Source organism: Myodes glareolus, chromosome 4 (assembly GCF_982192425.1).
Source record: "Myodes glareolus chromosome 4, mMyoGla1.1, whole genome shotgun sequence".
NCBI lineage: Eukaryota > Metazoa > Chordata > Mammalia > Rodentia > Cricetidae > Myodes > Myodes glareolus.
In genome coordinates this window covers 104893837-104914131 of record NC_142029.1, presented here as the reverse complement: position 1 = coordinate 104914131, position 20295 = coordinate 104893837, and the positions used below count along the sequence as shown (strand labels likewise).

The window sequence follows — 20295 nt, the reverse complement described above, 5'->3', positions numbered from 1 at the left end:
TTTTAATTAAGTGTATTCATTTTAGCACCTGTAAAAGAAACGCCAGTGGGAGAGATGTTGGTCTGTGTGGGAAATTCCTGGAAACCCCAGGTGAATTCCACCTTTTCAGGACTTGGAACTAAAGGAGAAGAAGCTGCAGTTCCAGGCTTCTCCAGGGGTGGTGTCTTATCACACTCTGCCATGTTCTCTAAGGCTGGCTAAGACCACAGTATCTATATCTCAAAGTTCAATCTACAGGCCCTGTGAACTGGCTGAAGAGATTTATTAAAACTCATTCAGCTGGGCGGTGGTGGTGAACGCCTTTAATCCCAGAGGCAGAGGCAAGCAGATCTCTGTGACTTCAAGGCCAGCCTGGTCTACAGAGCAAGTTTCAGGACCGGCTCCAAAGCTAGACAGAAAGCTGTCTCGAAAATCCCCCCCCCCCGAAAAAGGAGAAAAGAAGAAGAAGAAGAAGAAGAAGAAGAAGAAGAAGAAGAAGAAGAAGAAGAAGAAGAAGAAGAAGAAGAAGAAGAAGAAGAAGAAGAAGAAGAAGAAGAAGAAGAAACCTCATTCAGGTATTTATTTATCACATGACAATGTAACGGGCAAAGGATTGGACTCAATTCCTATATCTTAATAGCTGGAGGTACTTTAACTTTAACAGCCATTTAAAAGAAGTGAGATAGAGCTGAAGTTGGGGATGCAGGCCTGTCATTTCAGCTGCTTTGGAGGGAGTCAGGAGAATGAAAGGCTCAAGGACAACTTGGGAAACATTAAGACCTTGCCTTGCAATTATTTAAAAAGCAAAAGAGAATGCTGGAGAGTTGGCTCACCAGTTAAGAACTCACAGGGACCAGAACTCACCCATGCCAGGTGACTCACAAGTGCTTGTAACTCCAGTTCCCAGTCAATGCCCCACTTCTAACCAGTACACACACACACACACACACACATTTTTAAAAGAAACTTTTTAAAAGCCAGGCAGTGGTAGCCCACACCTTTAATTCCAACACTTAGGAAGACAAAGGCCAGCCTGGTCTACAGAGCAAATTTCAGGACAGCCAAGGCTACCCCAGGAGACCCTTTCTCAAAAAAGAAAACTAAACAAAAATAGGAGTTGGAGAGATGACTCAGTGGTTCAGCGCACTAGCTGCTTTTGCCAAGACCAGAATCTGTATTCTATTCCAAGTACCCACACGAGGGCTCACAGCCATCTGTAGCTCCAGTTCTATAGGACCCAAGGCCATCTTCTGACCTCTATGGGCACCATGCAGGTAGGTGGTGCACAGACATACATGCAAGCAAAACATACACATAAAAACATAAATAAACACATCAAAATAAAAAATAAACCTGGATGGGGTAACGCACATCTGTAACCCCAGCATTTGGTAGGATTACCTCCAGTTCAAAGCAAGCTCGGCTACCTAGCAAGACCTTGTATCAGAAAGCAAGAATAAATGATGAAAAAAGAAACAAACATTTACCACAGAGGACTATGGAACAGAAGGGTTGAATGTCTGAGAACAGCCCACGCTACATAGTAAGACTCTAAGGAAAAAAACATCCAGGTGCCATACACCTTTAATTTCAGTACTCAAGAAGCAGGGACAGGGACTGGTGAGCCATCTCTCTAGCCCATGATTTTGTGGAGGGGCAGGGGAGGGACAAGGTTTCACTGTGTAGCTTTGTCTGTCCTGGAACTCTGTCTGTAGACCAAACTGGACTGGCCTTGAACTCACAGAGGTCTGCCTACCTCTGCCTCTGGAGTGTTAGGATCAGACATTTTTAAAAATAATTAATTTTTTTGTATTTTATGTGCATTGGTGTTTTGCTTGCATGTATGTCTGTGTGAGGGTGTCAGATTCCCCAAGCAATGGAGTTACAGACAGTTGTGAGCTGCATGTGGTTGCTGCGAATTGAACCCAGGTCCTCTGGAAGAGCAGTCAGGGCTCTTAACGACTGAGTCATCTCTCCAGCTTCATAGACTCTGAAATTTTAAGGACATTCTTGGCTACATAGTGAGTTGAAGGCCAACCTGGGTTTCATAATGAGACCCTATTTCAAAAACAAAAAACAAAATGGGAAAAAAATTTGCATTTCAGGTCATTTTCCCACAGAATACTTCTGGAAGTTCCCTACAAGTCCCAGCTTTTTAAAACTACTATTTAAATAGGGAACTGGGCGTTTTTTGAATTTAGTATCAGAGTATCTAAATTCTTCACTACCAAACCAACACACCAGGAAAGATAGGAGAAGTGTGGGAGGGATTCCTGGTGTGCCCCTCAGCCTTCACAGGAACCTGCCTTCTGGGAAAGACACTCGGTTTTTTTTTTAAGGTCTATCTATCTATCTATCTATCTATCTATCATTTATCTATCTATTATGTATGCTTGCAGTGTTTTGCTTGCATGTATGCCTGCACACAAGATCTCATCACAAATGGCTGCGAATCACCATGTGGTTGCTGGGAGTTGAACTCAGACCTCTGGAAGAGCAGCCAGTGCTCCCAACCTCTGAGCCACCTCTCCAGCCTTGTTTTTTTTTTATTTTTTTTATTTTTTTATTTTTTATTTTTTGCGCCTGTGGCCTGAAGCCCCAGCCTGTGCTTATCACCATCACCACCGGCTTTTATGATGCTTGTAGTTTCCAAGATTACCTCAAGGAGGCGCTCTGCACCTTATCCCTCGGCCACAAGTCCGCTTCTGACTGATGCGATTCCCAGAGCTGCTGCAAGGTGGCGCGCTGCACTTCAAACAGCTGCCGACGTCCTTCTCCGACTCATACCCCGCTCCCCGAGCCCGCCCACCAGCCATGCAAGTGCCAGGGATCATGAACGAGTCTGGAGTCTGGGACATGCTAGGGATGGCATGGAAAACAAGCGTTTCATAAACACACATCAGACCTCTGTATCGCCCCTAGACAACAAAGCATAATCTTCGAGGGAGAGTTAGTCTAGTCTAACCAGACCCCTCTAAGAGCAAGAAATACGAGACAGGCCCCTCCCGCATGCCCCCCATCGCACCCCAATCCTCGCCCCAATGTCGTCTTGCTAAGACACTGGCACGAGAACTCAGAGTTTACAGTTTTTTCATCTACTGAGATTGTAGCTCAGTGGAGCTCTTGCCTAGCATGACTCAAGTCCGGGGTTCCATCCTAGCACAGCAGAAGCCACGTGTGGTAAGGCACACACCTTTACCCACAGGAAACAACTCACAAGTTTAATAAAGTTGTCTTTGGTTTCACAGCATGTTTGATGCCAGTCTGAGCTACAAGAAACGTTGTCTCAAAGTGGGTTCTGGGGTGTGCGCTTGCTTTGGACCCGGAGTGAGCTGGCCTTGACATAAAGAACCAATGAGTCCAGGGACCTGCACACGGCACAGAAATGCTCAGTAAGCCACTGCCTTATCGGTGCCAAAGACCATGCATCCTTCCAGATAAATATGGCTGAAATTGAGACGGTCACAAGCAGTGGAGGGAGAAAATGGAGGAAAGTTGCCCTCTGATGTGGCCGCTGGGTACCCACATACATAACAAGGGCACAGAATACGTACAAAAATAAAAGTTTTAAAACGGGGTCTCTCCCAGCACTTAGGAGGCAGAGACAGGCAAATCTCTGTGAGTTCCAGGCCAGCCTGGTTTACAAAGTCAGTTCCAGGACAGTCAGGGCTACAGCAAAGATACCAAACACCAAAACAAACAAATAGAATTAGAAAAATAAAAGAACAGGGTCTCACTACGTAGGTCAAGCTAGCCTGAACTAACCTTCAGTTTTAGCACTCAAGAGTTCCAGGCCAGCCTGGTTTACATATTGAGTTCCAGGCCCCCAAAATATTGAGTTCCAGGCCAGCTGGGGCTGCACAGTGAGAACCTGTCTCAAAATAAATGAATAATAAACAATTTTTAAAAGTTTTTAAAAAGATTTATTTAGTTCATGCGCATGAGCGTTTTGCCCGCATTCGTTCTGTGTACCATTCGAACGTCCAGATGTGGACAGTGGATGTCTTGGAACTGAAGTTACCAATGGTTACAAACCACCACTTCGGTGCTCAGAATGAAACCAGGTCATCGGCAAGAGCAGCCAGTATTCTCAACTGGTGAGCTATCTCTCCAGACCAAATAAATCAAACTTTTATTTGTTTGTTTGTTTACTTATTTTGTTTTTCAAGGCAGGATTTCTTTGTGTAGTCTTGGCTATCCTAGAATTAGCTCTGTAGACCAGGCTGTCCTGGAACTCACAGAGATCCGTCCGCCTCTGCCTCCCAAGTGCTGGGATTAAAGGCCTGGACCACCATTACCTGGCAAATAAAAGCTTAAAGATGATGATTAGGGCTCTCTGGTGAAAATAAATAAATCGATGAATGCATTTATTCTGAAAGATCCCAGTGAGACCAGCAGCTCGAATGGTTTTATTGCAGTTTGTTTGTTTGTTTGTTTTGTATGAAGAACCTGACTCCATGCTCTGAAAGCTCGGCAGCTGAGATCTGGCAAAGGCTCCAGGGTTAAATTTTTGGAGCCAGGCTTGCCTTATTATCTTTCTCCACAACTCTGCCAGTCACTCATTCTGCCAACTGTTAGCACACCTTACCTATCTAGACTTCAACAGCTTCTGAGCACCCTTTGCCCCTGGATCTCTGGGAGTCACAGGGTACCTGTGGAGGTCTGAATCCGGGTAAGTCCCGCCTTTGTTCAGAAGTCTCCTGCCTCAGAGCCAGATCACAGGCCTTCCTCAGAATCAAAAACCACAACCTGCCCTTTCATCTCACAAACCACAACCTGCCCTTTCATCTCACGTCTCCCCATGGTACTGCTCAGCTTCTGCTCCAGCCACACTGAATGGCTGCTTCGGGGATTCCCATCTCAAGTTAAATCACTGCCTGTCCACTTTTCCATCACTCACTTCTGATGGTCCATGTCAAACCTGCGAGGAGCATGCATTTTGTCTGTTTCTGTTAAGGGACATTCAATCCATTTCCCTTCCTTTTTTTCTATCCCTGCTGTCTGTCTTCGTCTGTTTCCTTTAGATGATGCACGTATTCGGGGAACCAATCTGCTCTTGCAAAGGGCCACAGTGGGTTGAGGAACATCAGTCTGAAGAAGCAGGCACCAGGGTCCGGTCGGCGGTTGCTGCTCCCGGACTGCCGGTGGAGCAGCTAGTGTCCACCTTGTCTCGATGGGAAGAAGAGTGTTCTGATGGGCTGGAGCTGCGATCCAGGCTTGGTGGCAGGCAGTGTCTCAGGCCACCAGCCGAAGGCCCAGCAGCACTCGGGGATCGCTGCATGCTGTTGGAGGAGCCTTGGCTGCAGGGCCGACGGCCACAGCAGAGCAGTCGCAGGAGCGCATGACGCAGGTCTCGGTTGGTGAACGTGTAGATGATGGGATTCAGGAGCGAGTTAGCCATGGCTAGACCCAGGAAGGGGTCGGCCTGCAGGAGCACGGGACACGCGCGCGCTGGGCACGCTACATCCAGCAAGAGCAAGAGAAACAGAGGTCCCCAGCAGACCACGAAGGCCAGGAGCACCACGCTGAGCGTGCGGAGTAGGGCCAGCGACCGTGGCGTGTGCCGCGATCGCGAGGATGAGGTGGCCCTGCGGGACCCGGGCCGCGCACGCAGGCGACGCGCGTTGGCCCGCACCTGGCAGTAAATCTTTGCATAGAGTGCACAGATGGCAGCCAGGATGCCCAGAAAGACCAGCACGCAGAAGAGCACGTAGGCCTTGGCGTAGAGCGGCAGTACAGTGGAGCAGGTTTCCAGGCGTCCCAGGCAGTTCCAGCCCAGCGCTGGCAGCAGCCCGAGCAGCAACGACGCGCCCCAGGCGGCCACCGCCATCGCCAGTGTGCGAGCGCGACCAGCGGCGGGCGCGGGTCCTCGACGGGCCATGGTGAGGTGGCGCTCCAGCGCAATGGCCAGGAGGCTCAGCACCGACGCGGCGAGCGCCACAAAGACACCCCCCTCGCGCGCGAACCAGAGTGCAGGCGACAGGCGCAGCGTGAGAGGCCCTGACAGCAGGATGTTGGTGGCGTAGGCCGCCCCGGCCAGCAAGTCCGACAGGGTGAGGCTGCCCAGGAGCAGAAACATGGGCGCGTGGAAGCGAGGGTGGCGACCCAGCACCAAGAGCACCGCCAGGTTCTCCAGCACGATGAAGGCGCACACAGCCAGGCACACTACCGCATCTGCGCGCAGCCCCGCGCCGGGCTGGTAGCGCGCCCCGCGCAGCTTGCCGGTGTAGTTGTAGTGAAGGGCGATGATCTCGCTCACCGGCGCGGGCCGCAGCAGCCCAGACTCCATGGGCCGCCCGCCGCTCACTGCAGAGAGGTCGCTGCTGTGTCCCGCCGGTTGTCCACCAGACCACTGTGCGAAAGTCTACGGGAGGCAAGGACAGTCAGGATCTAAAAATCCCGGAGAAAGAGCCCTGGAAGAGGGTCCCTAACCCCTGAGCTCTCCCACACTCCCAAAATTGTCCTCTGATATCTGCACATGAAAACAAGCTAAATAAAGTTAATAAAGTATTTTTTTTAATAACTAGCCCTGAAGCCAGGCAGTGGTGGCGCATGCCTTAAATCCCAGCACTCGGGAGGCAGAGGCAGGTGGATCTCTGTGAGTTCGAGACCAGCCTGGTCTACAAGTGCTAGTTTCAGGATAGGCTCTAAAGCTACAGAGAAACCCTGTCTCGAAAAACAAAACAAAAAAATAACTATCCATGGTGGCCATATCCCCCTGATTCCAGCGGTCCAGAAGCAGACAGGAGGACAGTCCATGGGAAAGATGGTGGAGGAGTAAGCAGGGCCTTTTGGTGCACACCTGACAGATGGAGGCAGGAGGATCAGTATGATCAGCTACATAGTAAGTCTGAGGCCAACTTGGGCTCTGAGACCCTGTGTCAAGTTGAAATAAAATAAAAAGGAACTCCCATAACACAGAAGCATACTCACTCATAAACAAATGAGAATTCAGAAAATCACGGCTACACAGACAACCCCAAGACAGGGACACATAACAAGGAAGGAGTGTCACACAGTTGAGGGCACAGATACACCGCCCAGCTCTGGGACGGTAGCTCTGTGGAAGACTGTATGCCTGCCCCTGGGAGGCCCTGCGCTCCAGTCTCAGCGTTGACCGCTCTCTCTTAACCCCCCCCCCCCCCCCCGCAGGGAAACATGAGAATACATTTCTACATTCACACACAGATTGGACGACAGAAGCCACCACAGCGGCTCAGCCCTGGGAATGGTCTCACACCCAGGAGCACAGGCCACAATTTCACAACCTCCACCCACAACCAGCCTGGGGCCCAGCGCCCCACACCACGGATGCTTTGATACACATTGACTTTGCATTTTTTTTAAAAAAAAGAAATGTCATCCCCATAAAGCCCCAGTGAAAAGTTGATTGTGGCCACTCCCTGCCCAGTTTCACAGCCACTAGACAGCAGATGGGAACCTCGTAGAGGGGCACATGTTCTTAAATCACAATGACTCCCCTAAGCTGCCAACAACCCTTGGATCCTCTCAGCAATTCTTCCTTCAGTTCCAGTCTACAGATGAGCAAAAATGGGTTCTTAAAGAAACACCTTGCAAGGTGGCTCAGGGGGTAAAGGCACTTCACCCCAGCCTAATGACTTCAGTTTCGTGTCTGGAATCCACACAATGTAAAGAACCAACTCCCACAAACTGTCCCCTGACCTCCACATTTGTGTTGTGGCATGCATACATTCACTCACACCCAACCATCCACCAACACACACACACACAAACACACACACAAATAAGTAAATGAGATTTTAAAAGGCTTTTTTTGTTTTGTTTTGTTTGGAGACAAAGTCTTACTTCTGCCTCCCAAGTACTGGGATTAAAGGTGCACACACCGCCACGTCCTGTAAAATTTTACAAAAAGAAAAGCCTTGTACAGAAGCCTTGGACTCAATTTAAAATAAAGTGCAAGGCTGCGGGTTCCCTATGCTGGCCTCAGACTATGCAGCTGAAAATGACATTGAATTTCTATCCTCATGCCTCTGCGTCCTGAGTTAGGAGGTAACAGGAGCATGCCACCGTCCAGTTTATATGACATTGGTCCATGGACTCTCTGCATACTAGGCAAGCCCTCCACCAACTAAACCGAATCTTGGATCCTCTTAGTCCAAAGTAGACCCACGCCAGGTATGGTGGTGCACACCTTTAATTTCATGGATCTGGAGGCAGAGGCAGGTGGATCTCTGTGAGTTTGACACCAGCCTGATCTACAGAGTGAGTTACAGGACAACCAGGACTACACAGAGAAACCCTGTCTCAACAAACAAGCAAACAAAACAAAAGTAGATACAAAGGTGTCCGTTCTCTCACACAGTCCACAAAAATAGTGACAGAATTCACAGAAGTACCCTTAGCAGATGAGAAAACCCAGGCCTGGGGGACAGATATTTCTCAATACCAGGAAGGCAGAGGAACAAAGAAGGTCCTAGACAGTTTCAAAGTCGCACAGGGGACCAACTGAGGAGACAGACAGACTTGGAGCTACTGGTTGGGCCTCTCTGGGTTCCGGAGAGGCATCAAATATAGAGACGGTTGCACAGCATTTTCTGCTCTGGTACACTCAGCAGAGGGTCAGGACTTTGGTACCAGCACCCCAGTCCCCTGACCTACTTGGGAAAATGAAAAGTTTGTAGGAGCCCAGCAAGGCTGAGGTAGAGGATTCCTGGGGTCCACACTCCTTACCAGCAGGGGACCTGCGAGTACCTCTGGGGTTTTTAGTCTTCTCTGCTGGGGGACCGGGGGAGGTCTGTAATAAAGGTCCTAGAAACTTCAGCGAAGAACGCTGTGCCCTTCCAGCCCCACAATCGCTTCAAGGAGCCCAGTCCCACTTCCTGCAAGGTCCCCAGTGTTGGACACTCACCTCTGCTCCCGGGTAGTGCACCCAGGGCTGTGCGCCTGGGAACACTGCACAGCTGCTACGCGGGCGGGGCTGGCTGGAGGTGGCAGGCCTGGGGGCGGGCCCGCGAGGTGGAGTGCGGGCAATCGCCAGCAATTGCCCCCTCCTCCTCCCAGCCCCGGTTGCCAGCCTGTGCCACCCGCCGCGGCACCGGAGAGCGCCCTAGCGGCGGCTGGTACCAGCAAGTCCTAGCTTCTCCCTCGCGACCCCTCCCAGGGACACTCGGGGTGGGAGGGCCCAGAATCGCGGGGAAGGAAGGGCCTTTCCAAGTGAATTACTCCCCTATTCCAATTAAGGGGTTCAGTCTGTCCTCTGATACCTAGACTCCTGATCCTGCGTCCCAAAGACACCTTAAGGGCGCAGTACCTGAGCAACTGCAATTTATGAGATAGTTTGAGTGGGCGTGACCGCAGCAATCTTCAGCCCTCACCAGAGAAGACAGGTCTCCTCCGCTCTAGCAGCACAGGCCCCTCCTCCATTTTTAGGACTCTCTCAAGGGGCTAAAGAGGGAGGGAGGCTGCAAGCAAGATGAGGATGGGGGAACTTCCAGGTCCCCAAATAAGTAAGATCTGATTCCTCCTGCCCTGCAGCTTCTCTGTCCCGGCCACACTTCTCTGAACCTTTAAATCTCAACCACAGGATATAGCATTTGTTGTGCTTTGGGAGACAGGGATTTTTGTTTTGTTTCGTTTTGTTTTGTTTTTCGAGTCAGGGTTTCTCTCTCAGTAGCCCTGGGTGTCCTGGAACTCGCTTTGTAGACCAGGCTGCCCTCAAACTTCCGCCCCCCAAGTGCTGGAATTAGAGGCGTGTGCCCCACCGCCCGACTGGGGACAGGAATTTGACGTTGCCTTGAGTACTTTTGAATAAGTAAGGTAATGAATAGATGTCTATTTGCTGTGTCTCTTCCCTAGGTCTATTTTTAATTTTCTTAAAATTACACTTATTTATGTATTTTGTGTGCGTGCATATGTGTATCATGTCACATGTCATGTGTGTGGAGATCAGAGGACAACTTGTCGAAATTGGTTTTCTACTTCCTCTGCTTGTAACTCCCCAGGATTGAACTCAGGTTGTTGGGCTTAGCAGCAAACGCTTTTACGCACTGCACCGAGGCATCTCTCCGGCTTCTTTCAGAGCTTCTTGGTATGTTGCACTCTGTCTCCCTTCCTCCCCGTCTGCGTCGCTTTCCCACGCCTCTCACGGGCCTCTTCTCCGGCAGGCTAGCCTCAGCTGACTCTACACCCCCACCGCCTTTAATTCCCAAGACGTTCCTGCCAGGGCCCACAGTCTGGTTTCCGGTGACATTCCTGGGACCACACTCTTTGCCCAGGGTCACCAGCCTCAGCTGGTCAGATATCGGGGACCTGGAGAGAGCTGAGCACAGTTGTTCCCGGTGGGAGGAAACCTAGGCTAGGTTGTGCCTCTGGTGAAACCCCTTGAAGAGGTCTCGAGTCCTGCCCCCTAATGTAGCCCTTTGGGGATCCCATGGCTTCAGACCCAGCTGTTCCCAGCGGGCAGAATCGCTCTTTCCAGTTTTAACCAATCGAAACCACCCACTCAGGCAGCGTAGCCAATAGGATGATTGGGGCCGGAGCTTAGGTGCCTGGTTGTTCACAACTCCAAGGCCCAGACATTTCTCTGGGTGCCTGGGAAATGAGCCCCCGGGTCTTGCCTGGTAACCAGCAGGCGCTCAACAAATGGTTTTCTTTATCAGAGGGGAAGCAGTGTGGGAGGTGGCTGCTTCACACCTCCCAGGCGACAATATCACCTCCTGTGAGTTCTGCCAGGCACTGAGACTCTTCAGAACCGCCACTGGCCATAGGTCCCAGACCCAGCGACCTCTGTTCCTGCAGGCTCCTTGCTTTCTTTTCTACAGACTATGACTGCGGGACTCGTTCTGCTGTGACCTGAACAGATGTCACGAGTTGCCTGGACCACCCATGCTTTTGCCTCTCACTTTACACCTGGAGCCAACACTGCCACTGGAATTTTTCCCTCACCTGCTCCAAAGCCTGCCATGACTCCCTAAGTCACTCCAACTAGGTAGCCCACTCAACCCGGCTTCCTGACAGCTACATTCTTAGTTCCAGCCCTACTAATGGCTTCCTTATTCTTCAAGGAGCCTGGGCCAGTGAGATAGTTCAGCCATCAAAGCACTTGCCGTGGGTCTGCCAGGTGGTCAGCCGGCTACCAAGCCTAACGACCCGAGTCCGATCCTGGGACGAAGAACCAACTCCACAGAGGTATCACATGACCTCCACAAGGGCACCGTGATGCTGGAGTACCTGCATACACATACTCATCTCACACGCACATCCACACACGCACACTAAATTCTAACACATAGCAGAATAAAAACAAAAGCGGAACTTTAGAATCGGTCAGCACTGTTTCCTGAGTGCACCTCCTCACACGGGCCTTTTATAATTTAACCAAGAGGAGGATTGGCATAGAATATGAAGCCAGAGTCAGTCGCTTCGAGGCTGCTGAAACAGATATTTCAGGGTTCAACTGGACATTGTCTGTGCCTAAGTTCTGTAATTTTGAGCGTGGGTACTATTTGTCACCATTGTATCTCAAGAGAGGAATTAGGAAGGGCGACAACCGCACCCCAGGCATCCACAACACCGCACCCAGTTCCCACTGCCACCCACAGGTACAGCTAGAATCCAGCCCTGGCCCCCACACTCCTGCCACAGCCTGCCCCCAGGCTTGTCTAGGCCACTCACCTGCCCAGCCTGTTCTACAGCAGGATCCTCAGGCACAAAGGCTGCCACGCCCATGCTGTGCCCACTCTCTGCGAGGCAGGGCTACGCCTCACCAAGGGGCAGAAATGTGCTCCCCTTCAGACCACCAACAGCCTGCATCAGAGCCAGAGGGATGTGAGGGGCGCTGATTCTCACTCTTCCCCCTGCCTCCTTCAGGCCCAATGGCAGCAAGTGTGGCTAGAGGGCCACGCAGGAGCACTAGCTCCAAGTCTACTCTCAAGCGTGGCTTCTCAGCTCAATGCCTTTCCCTCAAATGGCAGGGGATTACTGTCATTTGTTTCTCTTTGATTTCGTTGGTGTTTTTCTGAGGAAGGGACATACACACCTCTACACCACATGTGCCTGTGGGCATCAGAGGCCAATTCTCTGGAGTGGCTCTTCTTCCATGTGGGTTCTGGGAGTCCGACTCTGGTTGTCAGGTTTGATGGCAAATTCCTTTACCCACTGAGCCATGTTGCTTTTCCAGGACTTTTGTTTTGGGAGACAAGCTCTCATGTAGCCTAGGCTGACCGCCAATTCCGGATCCTGTTGCCTCCACTTCCCAGCGCTGGGATGACGGGCGTTTTCTGTTCTAAAGCTAGAACCCAGGACCCTGTGCATACCAGACAATGCACAGGACCCTGTGCATTCTGCCAACTGAGGTCCAGCGCCAGCCCTGCTGTAGTTTGCTTTTCCTGGGGGTCCCCTGTGGTCTCTAAGACCAGTGTGGAGGTGAGGACAGGGTAGCATGGTGCTGGGGGACACACCTTCTCCAAGACGTTGAGTGAGTCTGAGGAAAGACTCCATCCATCCCTCTGCTCTCCCCTGTCCCTCCTCAGGCTTGAAGAACTCTGCAGAGGAAAATCTAAGCTCACCTACCTACAAGGGCCCTCCTGTAGAGCTCAGGCATGTTTCAAAACAAAAGCCAAGCACTTGTGCGGAGAAGAGGCCCTGATCGTTTCCTCACGGTGACCCCTCGAGCCCCCTTCCCTCTCAAGTACTAGATTTGGAAGCCTGGCATCAGCCTTCTCATTCCCTCTGTCACATTCATTCTGCAGGCTAGGAGAGAAAGGGAGGGGAAAGGACAATCGTGCAGAAGCCTCGGACCAGCACACTCAAGACCTGCGGGCTGGAAAGCACCTACAGTAAAAGACACTGAATTCACTTGGCATGATGTGAGACTGGCTGAGGGCGAGGATGGAACAGGGAGGGTGGAGGTGGGACAAGAATCAGGTCTGGCAGGGCCTTGAATACCAGGCCTAAGAAGTGTGACTACCTCCTCACTGTGTGGCTGGGCACTGCTTGCTCAACCTCTTTGACCTCAGTTTTCTCAACGGTGAAATGGAGACACGAGAGTGGTTTTTTCTGACAGTGCTCACTGGTACCTTAATCCCAATCATGTCAGTGAGAGAGAAGCAGAAAGACGGGGTTTAAGGCCAGCTTGTGCTCTGTACCAAGACTGTGTTAGAAAATAGAATTTCCGCCCTCCTCAGCCAAAAGTAAAATTGGAATTTCAGGGCTGCGGCCGTAGCACAGTGAGCAGAGTGCTTGCCCTGCTTGCAGGTGCCCTGGGTGCCACCCCCAGCAGCGCAGGAGCCTGGCATGGTGTAGCACGGCCGTGATCCCATCCCTTCTAAGATGGAGGCAGGAGAATTAGAAGTTAAAGGTCATTTTCAACTCAAAAGTAGCACGAGACAAGCCAAGACACATGAAATCCTGTATCAAAAAAACAATAAAGGGGCCCGATGTGGTGACAAATGCCTTTAGTCCCAACATTCAAGAGACAAAGGCAGGCAGATCTGTGAGTTCAAGTCTGGTCTGGTCTACATGGCAAGTTCCAGGACAAAACAGTGAGTCTTGTCTAAAATAAAAAGTACTAACGGGGCTGTAAAGATGTTTCAGCAGGAGGCTGGAGAGGTGGCTCAGTGGTTAAGAGCATTGACAGCTCTTCCAGAGGACCTGGGTTCAAGTCCTAGCACCCACATGGCAGCTCTCAACTGTCTGTAACTCCAAGATCTGACATCCTCACACGTACATACATGCAAAACACCAATGCAAATAAAATAAAAATAAATTATAAAAAAGTAAAAGATGGCTCAGCAGTCAAAGACACTTGTTTCTACTGCGGAAGGCCCATGTTCGGTTCCTGACAGAAATGGTGGGGCGGCTTACAACCTCCTTTAACTCCAACTCCAGGGGATCAGATGCCCTCCTCTAGACTCTGCATGTACTGTACCCATGTGTACAGACACAGACACATAGATAAACACAAATACACATAAATAAAAACAAATCTTTAGCCAGGTATGGTGTCACAAGCCTTTAATCCCAGCACTAGGAAAACAGAGGCAGGTGAATCTCTGTGAGTTTGAGGTCAATCTGATCTAAAAAGCGAGTTCCAGGACAGCCAGGCTGCTACACAGAGAAATCCTGTCTCAAAAAACAAAAACAGAAAACAAAACAAAACAAAAAACTTTAAAAGGAAAAACCTTAAAGGACTAGAAGAGATGACCCAGAGGATGACAATGCCTCAGTTTCTGGGCAGTGGTGGCGCATGCCTTTAATCCCAGCACTCCTGAGGCAGAGGCAGGGGGATCTCTGTGAGTTCAAGGCCAGCCTAGTCTACAGAGCAAGTTCCAGGACAGGCTCCAAAGCTATAGAGAAACCCTGTCTAGAGAAAACAAAAAGTAAAACAAAACAAACAAACAAATGTTTTCAGTGAAGCCCGATGACCTGAGTGTGATTCCCAGGACCCACATGGTGGAGGAGAGAACTCACTTCTGCAAGGTGTCCTCTGACCTCCACATGTGGATGTGCCATGGCACAGATGAACTTGTACATACGTGCATCTACACACAGATTATACATGTGTACACGCACACACACACACACACACACACACACACGCACACATATATTTTATATATATGTGTAGTCCTGCCTGTCTTGGAACTTGCTCTGTGTAGACCCGGCTGACTTCAAACTCAGAAATCAGTATGCCTTTGCTTCCCGAGTGCAGGGATTAAAGGCATCTGCCTCCAAGCCTGGCAGAATATATATATTGTTTGATTTTTGCTTTTGTCTTGTTTTCCGAGGCAGGGCTTCTCTGTAACTTTGGAGCCTGTCCTGGAACTCACTCTGTAGACGAGGCTGACCTCGAACTCAGAGATCTGCCTGTCTCTGTTTCTTGAGTGCTGGATTAAAGGCGTGTGCCGCCCCTGCCTGGCTAGAGTGTATCAGCTCTGAGATGATAGAATTTACATGCTGTAAAATTCTAGGTCAAATGTGCTGGTGCACTTCTGTTATTCCAACACTCAACATTCAGAAGGTGGAGACGGAAGAATCAGGAGTTCAAGGCCATCCTCAGAGATACTCTGAGGTGTGTGGGACTTCTCTCACCACCCCCAAAATAATCAGTTTATTATCTTATTATAACCATCTACCGAGAAGGAAGTGATATCTCACTGCTTTGAGTAGTTACTATCTTCATTAATTTTTTTTATCATGATGTAGCCCAGGCTGGTCTCAGACTCACATAGATCCTCCTACTTCTGCCTCCAAAGTGCTGAGATAAAAGGCGTGCGCCACCAAAGCTGGTGCCCACCTCATTTTGTTAGTTGTACTCTCTGTCAGCCATTCCTACTTTGTTTTGAGGTTGTTGGTTTTGTTTTAAAAGTTTATTCATTTATTTGCACATGTGTTTGTATCTATCTGAGCACGTGTAAACCTGTGTGTGTGGTGTGTCTGTGTGTGAGCCTGTATATGAGCATGTCTGTGTGTCTGTGTGTGAGCATGTGTCTGTGTGAGCCTGTGTGCAAGCCTATGTGTGAGCATATGTCTGTGTGTGAACCTGTGTGTGGGTATATGTGTGTGAGCCTGTGTTTGTGTGCCTGTGTGTGAGCCTGTGTGTGGACACATGTGTGTGAGCCAGTGTATGAGCCTGGGGTTGCCATTTTCTCAGTGAGGCTGGAGGTATGTTAAGCCCAGTGATCCTCCCCGTCCTGCCTTCTTTGAAGTTAGATGGTTGCTGGATCAGAGCTCAGAGCCTCATGGCCATCTCTCCTGTCCCTGTTGTTTGTTTGCTTTTGTGTTTCTGAAGCAGGGTCTCTCACTCTGTTATTCAGGCTGGCTTGAAACTATGTAGACCAGGCTAGCCTCCAACTTGAGGCAATCCTCCTGCTTTTGCCTCCCAGTTGTTGAGATGAGAGGCAGAGACAGGCAGATCTCTGTGAGTTCAAGGCCAGCCTGATCTACAGAGTTGAATTCCAGGACAGGCTCCAAAAAGCTACAGAGAAACCCTGTCTCGAGAAACAAACCAACCAACTAAACAAACAAACAAAAAATCCACCCATTGTAAACAACCTATCAGCTGGTATAGAGGAAAATAGGCTGCTCTGATTGGCCAGGTTGAGCAGGCTGGGGTTGAGCTCTCTCAAGGTTGGTGAGCAGCTCTGTGGGCCCTAAGGAGTCTTCAAATGATAGTAAAATTGCCTCTCGACGTCTGAGCTAAAAAGCCCACAGGCTCTGGAAGGTCAGAAGTGCAGGCAGGGGTTGGTTGGGTTTGAGATGCCTTCCAGACATCACGTGGTTCTACTGAGTCACTGACCTGAAACAAGCACACACTTGATGACTTGGTGTCTCATAATGTTTTTATTGCTTTTATGAAAACATAATTCCATATTGCTTTGTGGAACACAATTGAAAATTATAATTAATATGAGGTATCATTTTCCTACTGGGAGCTACCTGGCCTCCTTCCCCTTCCTGCCTCGACTTGACTTTTCATTGCATTTCTAGCTGTACAATTCAACTCCGTTTTCTTTTTTTTTCTTTTCTGCTTTTTTTCTTTTTTCTTTCTTTCCTTTTTTTTTTTTTTTTTTTGATTTAATTATTATGTTTACAGTGCTCTGCTTGTATGTTTGCCTGCAGGACAGAAGAGGGCACCAGATCTCATTACAGATGGTTGTGAGCCACCAAGTGGTTGCTGGGAATTGAACTCAGGACCTCCAGAAGAGCAGTCAGTGCTCTTAGCTGCTGAGCCATCTCTCCAGCCCCTGGTTTTGTTTTTTTCAAGACAGGGTTTCTCTGTGTAGTCCTGGCTATCCTGGAACTTCCTTTGTAGACCAGGCTGGCCTCAAACTCAGAGATCCGCCTGCCTCAGCCTCCTGGGTTCTGGGACTAAAGATGTGTGCCACCTCTGCTTTGCTGTTTTTTATTTTTGAGACAGGTTCTCACTGTGTAGCTCTGACTGTCCTGGACATACTCCTGACTCTGCCTCTGCCTCCTGAGTCCTGAGACTAAAGTCGTGTCTGGCTAAGCTGGTGTTTTTGTGTTTCTTAGTTTATCCTTTTACTTTGGTGAAAGTAACTTTCACTTTCACAGAACGTGAGAAGTAGTAGCAGTTTTGATCCATTTCATGTTGTGAAATGCTTTGCTTGGTTGGTCTTGACACTGAGTCTATGTTGTATGTACGAGATTGCACCCATGACTGCCCCCAGTCCCAGGGAAGGATGTCAACAATCCTGCTCGGCTGCTCTCTGCCTTGTCCAGCAAACCCCAGAGTTCCCCACAGCACTGGTGTTACAGGCACACTGGCCACACCCAGCTTTGCTTGCGGGTGCTTGGGACTCAGGTTTTCATGGCTGCACATCGAATGTTCTTACTGTGTGCGTGTGAAATGGACCATGTGTGAAGGTCACAGAACATTCGGAGGTCTGTTCTGTCCTTTTGCCATGTGGGTCCTACGGATCAGACTCAGGTCATCACATTGGCAGCAAGCACCTTTCCCCACTAGGCACACAGAAGGCCCTGTTTCTCCAGTCTTCTGTCTGGCAAATGAGGCAGTTAGCTGCAGCCAGTGCAGGTACAGGGTGGGGGAGCTTTGTCTGCCTGGACCCTCTGCGTTTGCTGTGAAGCAACATTAGACAAAAGCAATTTTATTGTTTGTTTGTTTCTAAGACAGGGCTCATGCAGATCAGGCTAGCTTCAAACTCCCTGTGTAGCCAAGGATGATCTTGTTATTCCTGAGTTGTTAGATTAGAGGTCTCTCTCTCTCCCTCCCTCTCTTGTCTTTCATTTTCTCTTCTTTCTCTTTTTTCTTTCTCTATCCTGCCCTCCCTTTCTCTCTCCTTTTAACGAGAGACTCACCTCAGGCACCCATGCTGTACAGACAGGAGAGGCATAACAGTGTGACTCTAGACAGACATAAGGCAAGTGGTACAAAGCAATGGCTGTGAGAATGTGCCTCCGTCTGCTTGCCATGTCTTTAAGCCTGTGTCTTTTATGACAACAACTACTCTCCTGGGAGAGACTTCAAGGTGTGACATATTTCATCCAGGGCGTGGGAACTGGCTGGAGGTGAATGGAAGTATTTTTTTTTTTGGAATGGCAGAGAGACTTTACTAATTTGAGGAGTTAATGTCACAATGTCCTTGGTGAAAACTCATCTTATAGAGAGCCATTCCATGGCAGCTGTCATTTTTGCATCCCATGCTGCCAGATGAATTTCTTTTTCTCTTTTCCCCTCTTCCTTCTTTCCTGATATTTCTGATGGAACCCATTGTCCTCAGCAGGCTAATGCTCACCAAGTGTGTGAGGTAGTGGTCACAATCTTGAGTCAGAGTCTCTATCACACTCAGGACACTGAGGCAGGAAGATTACTGAGTTCCAGGCCTGTCTGGGCTACAGAGTTAGTGCCAGGCCAGAAAGGTTCACATAGTCAGGCCCTGTCTGGGAAATCAAGGGCTGCAGCAGGTGTGGGAGCTTTTCAAGAGCAGGTGGAGGGACTGGGGCTGCCACTCAGCTCTTGAAGAGGACTCAAGTTTGGTTCCCTGCACTCAGAAAAGGTGGATCACAACTGCTTGTAAGTCCAACACCCTCTTCTGGCCTTCATGGGCACCTGCACACACACACACACACACACACACACACACACACACACACATTCTCTTTCTCTCTCACACGCACATACACAGACACAGAGAATTTAAAAAGTCTTAAGAAACAATATAAACAGGAACGCCAACTGTGAGAGGCTGGGTTATGTCTCAGGTGGCACAGTGTTTGCACAGCATGTGTGAGCCCTGGGTTCCATTCCCAGCCCCACATAAATAAGTGTGGTGGTACAGACTTGTCATCCCAGGATGTAGGAGGTAGAGGAAGGACCAGAAATTCAAAGCTGAAGATGATCAGACAGCTCAGTGGTTAAGAGAACTGGCTTCTCTTGTAGAGCTCTTCGGTCCAACTCCCAGCACCCACAATTTGACTCACAATCATCTGGAGCTCTGCTCCAGGGAATCCAAAACTTCTGCCAGCCACAGGCACACACGTGCTACACATACATACTTGCTGGCATTCACATATATAAAATAAAGATAACTAATTTTTAAAACATTGTCCATAAAAGAGTGTTCAAAGCCATCCTTAGCTACTACACACAGTGAGTTGGAGCCCAGCCGTGAGTGTACAAGACACTACCAGAAGGACTGGATGCCATATCCTTCTCCCTCCAGCCAGGTGTGCTGTGGCTTCTGGGATATTTTCCCTCACCATCCTGTGGGTGGCTGAGTGCCAGTCTTCCTTCCCCTGCTCAGTATTACAAAAGAGACCTATGGTAAATGTCAGCCAAAGAAAAGGTCAAAGTTCGAGACTAGAGGCACATTTCCTTCAGAACCCCGGTCGCTCTTGCAACATATTTCTACCAGGAAATCAAGATGGGGAATCACCGGTGCACATCTCAAAACAGCAAATGGTGGCAAGAACTCCTTTTGTTGCTGTTGTCCGAGTCAGGGTTTCCTTGCGAAGCCCAGGCTAGCCTCAAAGTCACAAGGCTGATTTTCAGCTCACAGTAGTTCTCTTGTGTCAGTCTCCTGAACGCTAGAATAGCAGCTTGAGTCACCACAGCCGGCTGAATTAATGCCACTAGAACATGAGGAAGAGGGCTGGGGATGTAGCCTGCTGCAGAAAGTAATAAAGTCTTCTCTTTTTGCATTTGTGTGTGTGTGTGTGCGTATGTGTGTGTGTGTGTATGTGTGTGTGTATGTGTGTGTGTGTGTATGTGTGCGCGTGTGCTAGCACATTACAGCATTTATTTGGAGCGGCAGAGGATAACTATTTTTTCCCACCACTTATTTTATTTATTTTAATTAATTTATTTATTAAAAATTTCCACCTCCTCCCCGCCTCCCATTTCCCTCCCACTCCCCCCATTCCCCCTCCCTCTCTAGTCCTAAGAGCAGTCAGGGTTCCCTGCCCCATGGGTCCAAGGTCCTTCCCCCTCCATCCAGGTATATAAAGGTGAGCATCCAAACAAACCAGGCTCCCACAAAGCCAGTCCATGCAGTAGAATCAAAACCCAGTGCCATTGTCCTTGGCTTCTCAGTCAGCCCTCATTGACAGCCACATTCAGAGTGTCCAGTTTGACCACATGCTCCATTGGTCCCAGTCCAGCTGGCCTTGGTGAGCTCCCATTAGATCAATCCCACCGTCTCAGTGGGCGGAAGCACCCCTCGTAGTCCTGACTTCCTTGCTCATGTTCTCCCTCCTTCTGCTCCTCATTTGGACCTTGGGAGTTCAGTCCAGTGCTCCAATGTGAGTCTCAGTCTCTATCTCCACAGAAGATAACTTTTGGGAGTTGGTTCTCTC

The 20295-nt window shown here is 49.5% G+C and overlaps 1 protein-coding gene and 2 long non-coding RNA genes across 3 annotated transcripts; 2 read left to right on the top strand and 1 right to left on the bottom strand.

Moving 5' to 3' along the window:
* Window positions 1–421: 421 nt before the first annotated feature.
* Window positions 422–3229, top strand: LOC148122414 (uncharacterized). The gene is made up of 2 exons (XR_015737745.1): window positions 422–554; window positions 2379–3229. It is a non-coding gene; the product is annotated as an uncharacterized LOC148122414 (long non-coding RNA).
* Window positions 3230–4755: 1526 nt separating this feature from the next.
* On the bottom strand, window positions 4756–9252 carry S1pr5 (sphingosine-1-phosphate receptor 5). The gene is made up of 2 exons (XM_048446466.3): window positions 8870–9252; window positions 4756–6343 (listed from the first exon to the last, which is right to left on the bottom strand). The coding sequence occupies exon 2, from the start codon at window positions 6266–6268 to the stop codon at window positions 5066–5068; it is 1203 nt and encodes a 400-aa protein (XP_048302423.1). The 5' UTR covers window positions 6269–6343; window positions 8870–9252; the 3' UTR covers window positions 4756–5065.
* Window positions 9253–9963: 711 nt separating this feature from the next.
* Window positions 9964–13674, top strand: LOC146894732 (uncharacterized). Its single transcript, XR_015001579.2, has 3 exons — window positions 9964–10048; window positions 10782–12384; window positions 12492–13674. It is a non-coding gene; the product is annotated as an uncharacterized LOC146894732 (long non-coding RNA).
* The last annotated feature ends 6621 nt before the right edge of the window (window positions 13675–20295 follow it).

Bases quoted from the DNA above. Each gene is read 5' to 3' on its own strand.
- S1pr5 (XM_048446466.3), bottom strand. From the start codon at position 6,268: ATGGAGTCTGGGCTGCTGCGGCCCGCGCCGGTGAGCGAGATCATCGCC.